The 15,375-nt window shown below is 41.4% G+C and overlaps 1 protein-coding gene across 7 annotated transcripts in view; it reads left to right on the forward strand.

Moving 5' to 3' along the window:
- LOC309535516 (rho GTPase-activating protein 39-like) overlaps positions 1-14,941 on the forward strand; it is a 91,412-nt gene extending 76,471 nt beyond the window's left edge. For 6 of the 7 annotated variants that reach the window (XM_082228637.1, XM_082228633.1, XM_082228634.1 and 3 more), the window contains 7 exons: positions 1,606-2,158; positions 3,444-3,533; positions 6,148-6,221; positions 7,682-7,881; positions 9,458-9,549; positions 10,519-10,688; positions 11,361-14,941. In XM_082228637.1, coding sequence (XP_082084763.1) covers positions 1,606-2,158; positions 3,444-3,533; positions 6,148-6,221; positions 7,682-7,881; positions 9,458-9,549; positions 10,519-10,688; positions 11,361-11,555 — 1,374 coding nt within the window. In that variant the 3' untranslated portion in view covers positions 11,556-14,941. The remainder of the gene's footprint in view (positions 1-1,605; positions 2,159-3,443; positions 3,534-6,147; positions 6,222-7,681; positions 7,882-9,457; positions 9,550-10,518; positions 10,689-11,360) is intronic. The other variant, XM_082228632.1, reaches the window with a different exon arrangement.
- The last annotated feature ends 434 nt before the right edge of the window (positions 14,942-15,375 follow it).

The following is a 15,375-nucleotide window of genomic DNA, read 5'->3' on the forward strand; positions in this document are numbered from 1 at the left end:
TATATGTTTGGACAAACCTGGAATCATCATTCTTATATTACCTAGTTTGCTACTTTAACCTAAAGGATTAGAACCTGTGACTAGTGAATCTATAGATCCTGACCCCTCCTACCCCCCAGACAGGTTTTCTCCCATTCTGTAGCATGCCCTTCACTGCAGACCAGTCAACTGACACAACTTCTGGAAGACATTCAAGGCTCTTCCTAGCTACCTCCAAAGTCTGAACTGGAGCTTCCTCCCCTCCATTTCCCCTCTAGCTGTTGTCTAAGCATTGTCACCACGCAAACAAGCTGCGAAGACACCTCCCTGCTTTTCCACAAGCCCATTTCAGCTCTTTGTGGAGGCTACTTTGCAACTGTCACGCTTTATAACACATAAGATGTTTACTTGGTGCTTTTTAACAAGCTCTATGAATTAAAACAATTCAACGCAGGGTAGTTTACAAAATAAAATAAAGCTATGGTATTTTGTCCTTCTACAGCAATGCTTTGAAATGTTAAATGCTCTGAGCTAAAAAGCAAAGAAAAAAATCCAAAATTCGAATTTGAAAAGAAAAGAAAAAAGTTCATGGTGTTAATAATTTTTAGAATGAGCTTGACAGTATTGAAAAATTCTACTTCTGGAGGACTCCTTATGGGTTTCCCCTACAGCCTAATGCACTGAGGCAACAGCTAAGAGAATCCAGCATGACAAACCTGTCACTAGCACAAGGGACAGCTGTCCTTCTTGTGACAACACCAGGACCCATCCCTGAGGCTGTTGTTCATCTGTGAGCACCCAGATCTCCCCAGCTGTTCTTTTGTGACAGAGAACAGAGATCATTGCATCTCATAAGGAACAAAATTAACAAAATTACCAGTAATAGGGCTCCATGTTTTTCCCTGCCTTCTTACAGAGACAAATATGTAAGGAAGATGTTGTTCACTGAAAACTGGAGCTTCGGTAGTAACAGTAACAGCAATAACTATTATTACTGCATTTATTTGTTGCTTACTACAAAAATGTGTCAAAGCAAAGTACAGTTCTATAAAAGCATGCATACACAACATTTAAAATGCACCATGAAAGATAAATGAACATGAATTGAGTAAAGGTGCTCATTCTGCAATAACATAAATAGGAAGAATCCTATTCAACCCTACTAAAAGAGTATCATACCCAATGACCCCAATTAAGAGCCAAATACCTGAGTAAACATCCTTGCCTAGCATCTAAACATTGATAAGGATGGCCTAAGATGCGTATTTCTGAAGAGAGCATTCCATTATTGGGGAGCCACCATTGAAAAGGCCTGTTCTTATTTTGCCACGTCCCTCTGAGGGAACATATGAAGAAAGGCCTCATATTACAAAAGCAGGAACCGAGTTAGAAGGGTGTGAAAGGGTGGGTTTGAGTTGAAGTTTCAGACATTGACACAAGGAGATACTGGAGAGATACAGAGAGAGGGAGAGAGAAAGCTTCTCAAGTTGTCAGTAGACACTGGGACTCATAGAAAGACTGCCCCCTCTTTTGGAAGTGACTATAGTTAGCTGTTCTACTCAGAGAAATATGAGTAGCTCCGCTCCCCCCCCCTTTTAACCATTTTCTTTCTGTTCTCCATTGCAGCCTGGAACGATAAGGTCTGATTCCCAGCAAGAAAATAATGACCAGCCTGGCACCAACATGGGGTATCAGTTTCCCTTCCACACCATACGAAAGCCTATCTCTCAAAGCAGCATGGCCGACTGGGCCTCGAAAAACCTAAATATGCACACTCAGGGCATCTTCCGCCGAAGGCTCTCCATTGCCAACATGCTCTCCTGGAACGGTGGCTCCATCAAAAAGCCAATGCTCATCACCAGCAACCACACCATTAAAAAGGAAGCTTGTGAAATATTTAAACTGGTGCAAATCTACATGGGTGACCGCCAGGCTCGGATGGACAGGGATCATGTGGCTTTGATCACCGTTGCCAAGTGCTGGAGCATTCAAGGTTTACGGGATGAGCTGTACATACAACTCATTAGACAAACAACAGACAATATGTGCTACCGAAGCCTGGCATGGGGCTGGGAACTCATGGCCATCAGCCTGGCCTTTTTCTCCCCATCACCCAAGTTCCAGTCTTATCTAGAAGGCTATATCTATCGTCATCTCAACCAGGTCAATGATGAAAATAGTAAGTGCCTTATCTAATAAGGGTGAAATACATTGCAGCACAATAGCAAATAAAATTGAGTAAAGATCCTGTTCAGCAGTAGGCAACCTTTTCATTTCCAGATTTAGGGAAAAGGAAGTTTTAGAATTATTATCTATAGGACACTATCTATGTAATTTTTAATATATTTTATTCTTACTGTAATATATTAGGTACTGTAAGTGAAAAGTAATAACAAAGCTCAGTACATTCTGATAGTAAAGGAGCTCAAAAGAATGCAGCAGGATTAAAAGCAACAGTTATTTCTTTGCTAGAAAGTGAAATAGAGCTGGTGTTACAACAAAAAGTTTACCTGACTTTTTGGACAAAGCAGACTTCTTCTTTTAATACATTTTTTATTAGTTTTCCAATGAACCCCAATAATAGCTAAATTATAACAATTACAAAGCAGATTTCTCTCTTCACTCCAGTCTTGGAAAACAACTAAGAAGAAAAAACACTTCTGCTATTTTAAGGTGTTGATCTGCTCCCATTGAGTTTGTTTCTTTGAGTGAAAATATCTAGCCTCTTTAGGGGGGAGGCAGCAATTTGGAATGTTCCTTTAGAACTTGGTGATAAGCTAATATAAGAATTCTAAGGGAAGGCTGACATAATTAAGTAGATGGAAAAAACAGTGACATAAATAATTGTATCAGATGTATCACATTTTTTTAGATCACAGCTGGCAAGCTCACTCATAGTAAATGGCCAAATGTCTTTCATGTTGCTCTGTTTGTCAAGATATACATTTGGGGAGTTGTGTTAACCCAGTTCAAGAACTTTTGCTCTATATCATGTTAAATGCTTTAGAAAGTGAAGAGAAAGCATTCAGTGCAATGGTTTTATTCCAAGTACAGTATCCTGAAGGTTGCTGAAAGAAAATAATTGGTTAGGAGACTTCATTAGTAAGAAATGAGACCCTTTTTTTGTCCCTGGGATCAGATATAACCCCTTCAGCAGCCATAATCCTGAAAAGTTTCCGTCCATGAATGGTAAACATTCCAGCTGATTTTTAATCAAATTAATAAACCGAAAAAGATTTTTTTAGAATCTGAACTTCCTTCTTCTTACATTCATTGTTAAACTGATCTTGATGTTTGTAATGAAAACTGATCTTGACATGTAATGAAAAGGAGATGGATAGAGCTGATTTTGTGATGTGTGAATTCAGTAAATACGGGCCCCTCTTCTGCCATGGCTGAGTAAAACGGCAGTGAGCATTTAATGTTTTTGCCATCACTCAATCAACGATGCTTTGGATTTTCAGTTACCCAGCGCATTAAGGAGCTTCTGGATATGAAAAACAAAAAGAACTCAAAATCCAGGAAAAAGAGGAAGCAAAATACAGAGGATGAAGGTAAAAATAACTGAATTATGAGGAGGGCTAATAATAGAGGAGACACAACTACACATGTCTGTGTTTGTGTGCCATTGACCTCAGATATAGTTGTACGGGCTTTATTGTAGAAAGATAAGACCCAGGAGTTGTACAAGCATCAACATTTTGGGAATGGAGGAAATTGCAAAATGGCTACTGATAAAAATTTGTATGAAACACTTGATAGAGCAGTATTTAATGATTAACAGCACATCTTAACCACACTTAAAGTCCAATTGATTTCAGTAGAACGTATTTCCAAATAAAGATGTGTTGCCGTCTTATTTTCACAGAGCAAACTGGATCTCTCCATTCAGATGGGATTAGTTAATAATAGACTTTCAACTGCATGGTTTAGGAGAAACCTTTATTTAGCTATTTTTGTACCCTACATTTATGGTAGAGGGGTAGGCTTCCTTCCCTTCTCTTCTAGTCTGAGAACTTTGATAGCAAAAGTCCCGAGATGGATTCACTGGATTCAGTGTAGACAGGCAGCACAGCATTCCCATCTTATCTAGCAGCTAAAGAGTTCCTTTTCGATTTACAGAGGGCTGGATAAGCTTCCTGTCTGAAATTAGGACAATACTGAGGTAGATGGAGCAATGGTGCCCTCGCTATGAGTTAGCTTCCTGTGTTCTGTGTTCCTTTGGTATTCAGAGACATGTTGCCTCTGATCCTCAAGGTAGCACACAGCCATCATGACTAGTCATTGGCAGCCTTATCGTCCATGAATTTGTTTAATCCTCTTTTAAGGTGGTGGCCATCACCACATCTTGTGATAGGGAACTCCATAGATTACCTATGCACTGTGTGAATAAGTACTTCTGTTTGTTTTGAATGTTCAGCTTCACTTAATGTTCTTGGCTACTAGTTATGAGAGAGGAAGAAATACCCCATTCACTTTCCTCATACCATGCAGTTTTATTTCTCTCTCTGTGTCCCCCCTTCCCTTACATGTCTTTTCTCTAAATTAAAAAGCCCTCAACTAAACTAAAATGTTTCTCCTCATAGGAGAGTTACATTAACTGAAACTGTGCATTTGATTCTTATGTTGAACTACTTTTGTGATTTTATTGCCTCCAAATTACTCAATTTGGAGAGGTCCTTTTGGAGCTCTTCACAATTCATTTATGTTTTTCCAATCTCAAATAATTAAGTGTTGACCTTCAGTGATTTGCTTTAATATTGCCCAGGGTACCTCATTTTGGCTAGTTTAGGATGACCCTGTTTCTGGAAGCACGGGGCAGTAAGAAGGCCTCTCTCACATGGAGCTGCTTACCTGCTCCAGAATTGTACTGGTGCTCCCTCAGCACTCATCCACAAAACACTATGTCAGCCCAAGCTCAAGTCTCACTGAAATTAATTGGACTTGATCTGGCAAAGTAATTTAGGGGTCTGGAGCTTTGATTTCCATCAAGGATTAAGAATGCACTAGGAGGTGCTCCTCAGTATATGTGATGACAGAACCCGGCTGGTTCCATTATCTGAAGCCAGAAGATGCCCAGAGTAATTTGCCCATTCACCGTGCCCTTTTCTGTATTCCCAGAAGAGCATTCTTCGTCACCTGGACCCCAGACTTGTCAGAAAACATGATTAAGTGAGGGCATTTCAGGAAAGAGAATGTATCTGTACTTTGTTAAATTCAGGACTGCAGCACTGGAGGGCTTTTGTATGCCATTTTGAATAGCAGCAGGAGGTGGGATAATCAAAGAAATTAGAGGGTTGCCATTTCCAGCTTTATGTGCCTATATGAGACTGTGAAGCACGTATGCAAAAGTGAAATAATTCACATCTATATTATCTCATGTTAGGAGGCAGAACTGCACATGCAGTTTGTAAGACCTGTTCTACTCATTTCTCACAGACACCTCAGCCTAGCAGCTCCCTCGGAGTGCTTTTCCAGACAGTGGCCAAATGACATTTTATACTAAAGTCTGTCAGAAACTAATATTAGTCCTACACAGTGCGGGAGAAAGTGATCTGTTCATTGCTTTGTTTTTGCTTTAAGCAGGGGACGTCTAAGCACTAGTGCTAGAGAAAAAGCACATACAGCTTAGTATTATATGTGTTTTTGATGGGTAAAGGTTCACAAAATGTAGAACATTGCTATGGGGGAAATATTGCCTTTCTGATGTTCATCAGAACTTTTCTCCCTTCTAGAATACTGTATGTGTTTTCCTGCACTGGAAAAAAATCCCTCTTTTGAAAAATAAAAATTCACAAAATGCCATGGACTTTAAGGAGTTGTACCACTTGACCCCAATTCAATTACATTTCTCACAGCACTCCAAACTGCAATGGATGTGATAGTTGGAGGGGAAGACTATTCTGAGTGCCAGGCTAATGAAATAACCCTGCGGCAGAAGTGCTATCTTGAGAAAGGATATCTAGATCTGCCACAACAAGTGCACATTTATTGCACAGTAAAACAGTAATAAGGCCTTTATAGCGCTTATTTTATCACTTGCTCAGAAGGATAAGCTTGAGGGTCAGTTAGGGAGAATACAAACATTTGTGCTCTGGGGCCATTTTCTCCTCTGAAGTTCTCCACAACTATTCTAAAACTCCCATTTTATTTATTTCCATTTGTTAGGTCTGCCTATCAGCACTTATGCCAGATACTGCTACCGGAAGCTTCAAAAAGTTGCAGTCACTGGAGGCAAAAAGGTGAGTCAGTGTCATATTCTCATTTAGTAGTTTAAGTGAACTGTTCTCTTGCCCCTTTGGCATTATTTTGATGGTGATCAGAAGCATAGATTGGAAATCTGCAGACATTAATGGAAAAGTCAGTGGTAGCTGTGGGAATGATATGCCAGAAATCTTCTACTTTTCCTTTTTTAAGACAGAAAAATTCAGTGGAAAGACAAAATAACATGAAATCTTCATTTTCATAGGTCTTGAATATTCATACAACAAATGGGTGGGAAGATGCCATGGTAATCAGAATTAAGATAGGGGGCCGTGGAATTGTACTTATAAAACACATGCTGCAGGATTGGGTGAGCAAGGTCACATATAGTAAAACACTTATGTGAGTTCTGGAAATCTCCTTATTTTTCCCAAAGTGAAGAATGAATTTCTAGCACTCATGGTTTTTGAGATCAATTTCATTATGATGCAGACATTTTCAGCATATTTATCATTACTGGAAAAATGGCGTACTCTTGCCTGGCATAGATGTGATCATCTGACTGAGTCATGTGCGCACTGTGAGGCTGAATTCTTCCTGTTACGCATGACATCAAAGTACCATAGAGGAATTATACAAGTTCTTGTCTGGATTGGAAATGTTCCATTACCTTACGTTTGCAAAAATGATAAATAAATAGCTAATATGAGTGCACGCTCCACTAACTTATCAGCAGCAATTGAAGGCCAGAATTACATTTACATAGGAATAATACTAGGATCACAGCTCCATGGACACACAGTTTTTCTGCTATGACCATTTAAAAATGTGTATCATTTTAGAAGTACTTTTCTTGGGAAAGCGCATTAGCTCAGTGGCAGAGCATATGCTTAGCATGCAGACACTCCCAATCTTATCTCTGCTGGCATCTCTAGGTAGCGTTGGGAAAGACTCCTGTCTGAAGCTATGGAGAACTTCTGCCAACTCAGTGTAGAAATAATGAGCTCAGTGGATCAATGGTCTGATTTTGTGTAAGGCAGCTTCCAGTGTGTGACACTGTCATCATACTGAGTCTCTATGCCCCCACTGCAGCTTTTTCCCCCAGTGGAGAAGTGGGTAGGCTGGTTACCATGTCACACTAAGCCAGGGGAGAGCAACATGGTGCCCTCCATATGTTGCTGGACTACAACTTCCATTGCTCATGCTTGCTGGAGCTGATGGGCATCGGAATCCAAAATCTGGAAGGCACTGCATAAACTACCCATGGCTTAATTGTGAATATGCATTCTCTCCCCCCCCCATGGGTGCTGCATACAGCACAAACAGGCCACAGCTAACATGCTCACCCACACAGGTTCTGACATAGATAATAATTTTTTAAAATTCAGAGCAAATACAAAATGCTTTCCTAGGAGGCTTTCCATGTGATTGTTTCTTATGCAAATCTGTTCATCGTTGTTTTCCATCCTTTCTTTTCCTTTTCCCTTTTTGCTTATAGGGTCTCCGGAAGCCTACAATTGAAGAGATAATACATGCCAAGAATGCTATTGTAACACCTTCACTGTTTGGCAGTTCTCTGGAGGAAATCATGTTACGGCAGCAGGACATGTATCCTGATAACAAGCTACCTTGGGTACAAACACAGCTGTCTCAGCAAGTTTTGGAACTGGGGGGAGAACAGACTGAGGGAATATTCAGGTGAGGTTGGCCGACCGGAGCTACATAAAGGATTGATTACTGTATAGCTGACCGGATAGTTGGAGATGCATGGCATTTCTGCCCCTTGCCCTAGTGGAACTGCATCCTCTCAAGCCTCGTTTTTACAAACAGTTTTAGGAGAGGAAGCAGCTTTCAAACCACAGCAAAAGATTTATGAGGTCTCCAGGGACTCGTGCCACCTTCTCAGTTGCTTCCAAACAAATAGGCTTATGCTAGTACATATGAACTCGCTCCTAAAACCTGAGGCTAAAATCTCTATAATCTACCCATCTGCATATTTTGGATTGGGAGTGGGGAGAGAACTGTGGTACATGTGCCTCAGCTGTGCATGTTTTCTGTGATTTAATCTCCTCCTTTCCTAGAATATCACCGTGTTTGCGAAGGCCATTTAGCCATTGCTAGCTTTGTCAGAGTTAGCTAGGATGGGAAGAGGAATTGCCACTGCTCACCCCCCCCCCCATAGAGATACTACCTAATCTAGGGCCTTGAGAGTGGGGAACTTACTTTGTTTTTGCACTCTGCTCTGAAAATCAAGGGCAAGGAATTGCATCTGGAAACAACTAATAAAAATATTTATAGAATGAAGAAGCCACTACAAAAAAACTGGACAGGCCCCGTAGACCACAAGTTGAAAAGTTGTAAAGAAACTTCTCTTGCATAACATGGGGAAGGGGCTGCGTTTTTAGCTGCTTAGCTTGTTTAAACCATTTAAAGCCAGAGCTTGATTTATGGCAGTGCTGACATCTGCATCATAGTTGAAGGAAGGAAGTCTCATTGTGGTAGTTTGTATCCCCATACTAGGGCTGCTGCTGATAAAGGCATTTTTAGAAATATAACATACCCCCCAAAATGTCTGCCATACCAATAAGGCCATTGTTTTGGCAAAAACTGTTTAAAAATGAATCCTCTATAATAATTAAATACTCACTCTCAGAACATGACTCTTCATTTAGCCACAGCCGCCATGCTCAAGAGGGAGGAATTAGTAGATTAATGAGACCCCCCAAATATTGCGGCTTGGTCTGTTTGTTTGTTTATAGCATTTTAAAGTCACATTCTTCTGCCATAAAAGGCTCCCAGAACAGTTTACAAATGTTGATGATAATGATGCCTTGAGGCTTAGTCTAAAAGTTTATAAAAGTCATGACCTGAAAGGAAAAGAGTTTGGGAGATAAGAGGCGGAAAGCAAACTCTGGCACTATTTCTTAGTTAATAGAGTTCTTGTAATGACCAGCTGGAATTGAAAGACTCAGGGAGAGGAAGAGCCAAGGTTTCTGGTCCTTAAGCAGAGCAGGTAGAGACACCTTTAGTACCCCTCTCCCTACCCCAACCCACCCCCATTTAAGGGGAAATATCAAACAGATGCACTCTAAACTGCAATATTTTGGTTCGTGTCCTACTTGTATAACACTAACTATGGCATTCTTGTCAAACAACTCTGTACATGGCTTTCTGAAGTATGTAGTCTTGTCTGTTCCTCTGGTTCCTGGATCTGTGGGATTTGCTTCCTCTGTTCAGTTGGTCTTTATTGATGAATCTCTGTGTCTGCTTTCAGAATTCCTGGTGACATTGATGAAGTCAATGCACTCAAGCTACAGGTTGATCAGTGGAAAATTCCTAACAACGTTGGTGATCCCAATATACCAGGTATGGATAAACAACGCAGCTGCTGTATTCTCGCCCAGATTTGTTTGTTTGTTTCTTGATTACTTTACGAAAAGGTCTCACAACAACTTGAAGATTAAAAGTACAATCACACCATAAAACAGACCCACCATCCCCTGACCTCTGCAGAACAGCACCCCCACCCCCATCCCCACATTTGCCAACTGTTGCAAGAAAAAATATTACTCAATCATCTGGGAGAACATTCCAACCAGCAGGAGGAAGGCTGCACTGCTGAAAAGGCCTGTTTTCTTTTTGTGATCCTGTCCCCCGTCACAGCCTCACCATTAATACATTACTTTTGTGGGGAGGTGCTCAAAGCCTTCAATTCCGTGGAAAGTAGACCCGGATTGACAATATAACTGTTTTCATTCATGAGAGAATGGGAATCAAATAAATAGCAGGAACTTACTTTTATTCAGAAGCCTTCAAAACAGGAGATCTTTGATTTGGGACCTTTTCCTAACCCAAAAAACTTATTCCCTCCCCACCCACCCTTGTTCCATACCCACTTCCTTTTCCATACCCAACTGCTCCATTTCCAGCATTCTGCCCTCCATTAGATTCCCTCTTACCTTAACATTTCAGTCACACTCCAAATCACAGTACACTGAAATAGATCCATCTTGTGTTCTTATGTTTCTTCCCTCCTATCTAAACCAAAGCTTTTAATACCTACTTCTGAAGCCACAGGCCATTGCTACCCTAGCCCCTTTAGGATTTGTGTCCTGTGATTTCAAAGGTCTGAAACCATAAATCTCAATGAAATGGGTGGTGCTCTCTTTCCTCTGGGGAAGAACAATCTTATTTAGCATAAGATGGAGGAGCAGGAGCGTTGTACCCTTATTCAATTAAACATCTGCTTCAGGACAGATGTCTCTGACCCAGAAAGCTTATTTGTTAAGCAGCTGTTGTTGAAAGTGCCTGGTTTTTCCCTTCTTGCCCTTGCAGCTTCTTTGCTGAAGCTGTGGTACCGGGAGCTGGAGGAGCCTGTCATCCCACAGCAATTCTACAAGGAGTGTATCAGCAACTATGAGAACCCTGATGCTGCTGTAGCAGTAGTGGAACTCCTGCCTGAGCTCAACAAATTGGTTTTGTGTTACCTCATTCACTTCTTACAGGTATGTAGGTAACTGCATTTCTGAGACTAGGAATCATTCTGAAGCAGCAGACAAGCCACAGGCATTCTGAAGCAGCATACGGTAGCTGCACTCTGGAACATCTCGCTTTACTCTGCATTGCAAATATTCTGGATTATATCCAGTTGATATACTTCCACTGGTGGAAGGCTCTTTAATCCAGCACTGCCTTCCATCAGTGGAACAGGGATTAAGAACCTCTCGAAGTATTTCCTCTCCGCATGTTGCCACCTCCCATGCTGTTCTAGAGGGCTTGCCAACTTCCGAGAGGAGATTTGAGGTGGGGCGGGGGCTGCCGAAGAAAAGGGAAGTAGCCGATGAATGTTTCTATCTCTGCTCCACTGACAAAAGGCATTGCTAAATCAAAGAACCTTCCACTAGGGGAAGAATGACAATTGAATAAAACCCTCTGATGATTCAAACTTCATTTCTTCTAACGTGTATCAGAGGCAGTCTTGGCTGCGGGTCTTAGGACCCGCAATAATAATATATTTATATCTCCTATATGAAATTATTTCTTAAAGTTGACAGCGTATCGACACTAGCGGGAGTAAGTGATTCTTTGTGGGACAACTAAATCTTCTGGGCTATTTCCAGAATTTTACATCTATGTATCTTTTAGTTTATTTGAGCTGCACCTTCTTTATTTCACAGATTTTTGCTCAGCCAACCAATGTGGGCAAAACCAAGATGGATGTAAACAACTTAGCCATGGTGATGGCCCCAAACTGTCTGCGATGCCAATCTGATGATCCCAGAGTTATCTTTGAAAACACTCGCAAAGAGATGTCCTTCTTGCGCATGCTAATTGTGCACTTGGACACCAGCTTTATCAAAGGAGTGGTTTGAAGGGTTGGCTTCAGGCAACACCATGTGAAGGGAGCAAGGATCTCTTGCCAGTATTACCTTCTTTGAGCCATGGAACTTCCCCTCTGCAGACTCCGGGCTCCTCGGGTTGCTTCTGTTGCTTCAACAGCTGTTTCCTTGCCCCAGCAACACCGCTAATGTCTCCAAGGAAACCCTATAATAATGAAGTCATCATACTAGAAAGGGTTTTGAGGCATCAGGGAGCCAACTCTCAGACCATGCTGTGAGGGCACTCCTAAGAACCTGCAGCAGTTGATTCCTAGGAAGTCAAGATGCCAGAGGCAGCAGCCACTGCATTGTCAAAGCACAAAAGTTGGAACCGCTTTGCATTACACTGGGAATCCACTGCACATTCAAAGTGGAATGTTTATTGGGAACCAACTGCTCTCAGATACTGGGATTTTGCTTCCACCACCTGAAGATTGGAAACTTCGCTAATAAAGCTTCACCCCCAGAAGGAAAAGGGTTGTTGTCTCAGGCTACTATAGCACATATCCTGCCTTGGAGCAAACCTGCTGCAGCCAGTACTGCCATTCAAATTGCTGGCTGCATCCTTCTCCAACTCTTCTACCTGTCTTTGCTACCTTAAAACACACCACTCTTACCAAAGGTTCAGTTTGGCAGCACTGGATGAGCTGTGGCTTCCGATCCAGGTTGACTCTCCTCATGCCTGGAGTACTTTTACTACTCAATTCATATTAGAAGGACCAAGTGGAAGGCATTGTTGGAAACCAAGGTCAAGCTATTTAACAGCAACCTTTTCCCACAGTGAAAAGCAGTCATGGACTGGAGTTTGGGAGACTGCCTGTTGCTTTCTTCTCCTGCTGTATAGTACCTTAGAAAGAGGCTGATTAAATTTCAAGCTATTTTTTTAGCCCACATATACTTTTTCATTGGGTTAGATGTCTCAAATGGCAATGATCCTTGTCCCCTTGAGTTTAAGCTAGGTCACAGCAATGTAAATAGCTTACAGATTGTTTCTCCAGAATGGAACTTTCTCTATATGTTAAAAAATGCAGTCAGTTATGACTCCTGCTGCCTTTCTCCTCCTTACTTCAACATAGACTAAAATCGGGTATCAAGTTGTTGTGAAGATGTTATGAGCAAACATGATCAGCATGAAGGCTTTTACTGAGCTCAAGATATGCCTATTGTCTTCTGCTTCCCACTCAGGCTTACAAAGCCAAACTAGACATAACACGAGAGAACTCCTTGATCAGATCTCCTGATATCTATTTCTTTGGTTAAAAGAAGCTGTAGGGAGGCTGAACTGGTTTGGAGCTGAACCCTTCATGTCCATTGCACTTTCCAGACTTACATTGCCCTTCCCAAGCTGCTGTTAGCTGAGAAGCATGATCCAGTGCGGTAGGAAAATCAGTATCCGTATAATACCTGTCTCTTCCCTCATCTCTGAACTTTAAATTGGGCAAATAGTGAGAGGAGTAAAGGGTTAAGTCCCCGCCAGTGACTGCTTTTTAAATGAAAGAAAAAGACATTGGGAGATCTGATCATGGATTTCCTTCATCCATATTAGTTAGGACCTCAGTCAGTACTTCTGGTTTGAAAAACACAGGTTGTAGTCTTAAGGTAGAAGAGAGCAATTATGCTAAGCAAGAAGAGCAGTTTGATGCCATGACACTCTGAACTTCATTTCACCCTTTCACAGAAAGTTGGATTTTTCTCACCGAGGCTGAAGTCTTCTGACCACTTTGCCCTTCCACTAGTCAGGGAGTCCTTGCTGATTAAGGGGAAGGGGTAGGACTGCTGCCTCAGTACTTCTACACCTTTCTCTTGCCACTTTGCTGACACATACCTGAAACAGGAGCCTTCCATGTCCTTGCCTCTCCGTCATTTTGGAAATGGGTGTCGCTCCTTCAGAAAGCCCTTGAACAGACTTGCAGGCTTGGGTTCCTTGGGAAGAGGCCAGTTGATGGAAATGACAAGGACAGAATCTTGGAAAATTGAGTCAGGTTGTATATTCTTTTACAGTCAGTGCTTTGAGCCTTTCCTGTGCCAGTGTGATGAGTCTTCGGACCGAATTAGTACTTCTCAGATAGTGGTTGATGTGATCTTCATGGATAGAGGAATGCACATTATCCTTTGATCTCCAGACACTGTGACTCTTACTAGATTATTCCATCTCATTATGTGGAACCAAAGTATGCTACTGTTTCCCTATTTGAGCCAGTTCTGCTGTAAAAGATCCTTTAGCTTGGTTTATTTGGTAATGCCAAAGTTCCCATTCACCTTTATAGTGTGCCTTTTTCTAGCTATCTTTTGAGAGTTAGCTACTTTTCAATTAAATTACGGAGAAATTTGGGGATTTCTGATTTCTTGTATCGGAACAGAGCCATTCTCTGGAACCCAAACGACATGTTATGTGGACATGCACATCTCACTAGTAACGTGAGGAATAGGTGATGCAATTTGCATTCATGTTTCCCTACTTTACATAAGGCAGGTGGCTACAGAAACTGCATTGCAGCATGTCACATGACTTTTCCACCCCTTACATTGCCAGGGAGACACATGTGGGTGATATCCACACAGCTGCCTGTAACATGTTGTTTGAGCTGAATCCAGAATTCAGGCAATCACTGTGACATGTGCAGAATGCTCCTTGCTATCTCTTCCTGAGCTGCACTTGATGAAGTAGATTAGCCTGAGTCTTCCGAGGAGCTGGGTGCTATTCAAAAAGGCTCCTTTTTCAGAATTTGGCCAGTGCTGTTCACTCTTTGTGCCAGGTTGTTAGAACTGGAATCCTACAAACACTTATTTGGGAGCGAGTCCCATCAAACTCAATCTTATTCCCAAGTAAATATGTTGGATTAGAAAAACTCCTACTTTTGACACTTCCCAAACTTGCCTGAAACAGAGTACCCTGGGCCTGCTTCTATTACAAATCTTGATGTAAATTTATTTTCTGTTTCACACAGAGCTCATATCCATGCAGCATACTAAGGACTTGACTCTGTTTGTGGCCATACCATAGAGCAACTACATTTTACACAAATACTTTTTTTGAAAAATGGGAAGTGCTGACCAATTTTTAGTATGCCATACATCCCCGCTCCTTTAAAAAAGGCTTTTAAAAATTGTTTTGGGATGTCCTCTGGGTGCACAGGTTTCCCAGATTTAAACACTGCGGCCAACTACAGAGTGGGTAATGATTAAAATTCTCCCTGGCACTTAACAGAAGCATAGACAGGCTGTTATATTAATGCTTTCCCCCCTCAAGGGCTGTAAAATAGGCTAAAAATTACACTGGATATTGTTTTCTTTTTGCCAACATGTTTGTAAATGTGAATCAGCAAAACATACTGTCCCTTACTGTTGTTAAAGAATAATTAAACATCTGTGGTTCATCATTGTTTTTATTGTGTTTTTAAACACCGATTTAGATTTAGAAAACTGTGCCTTGACTAAAGGCATGAATTTAAACTACCTTTCATAATATCTGCTTTCTCCCCACCTTTTCTCCTGGCTGAATAGTGACTATAACTTATTTACATTGTTAATGGCAGACAGTCTTTTAAAAAATCATCCTACTTTTGAGTTCTTTGTGGTGGTGTCTCTTTTGTGGTTTTGGGACATAGCAGAGTACTCATTTTACCAGAACCTCAGGTACCACCTCTTCCCATATGAACCAATATGGACCATCATCTGAGGCCCTTCTTTGTATGCCTCCTCCATAGGAGGTCTGGAGGGTGAACAACACAAGAATGGGCCTTTTCAGTGGTTGCTCCCCGTTTGTGGAATGCTCTCCCCACAGAAGATCACCTGGCAGCATCATTCTATAGTT

This window comes from Podarcis vaucheri (genome assembly GCF_965113315.1).
Source record: "Podarcis vaucheri genome assembly, chromosome: 6".
Taxonomy (NCBI): Eukaryota; Metazoa; Chordata; class Lepidosauria; order Squamata; family Lacertidae; genus Podarcis; species Podarcis vaucheri.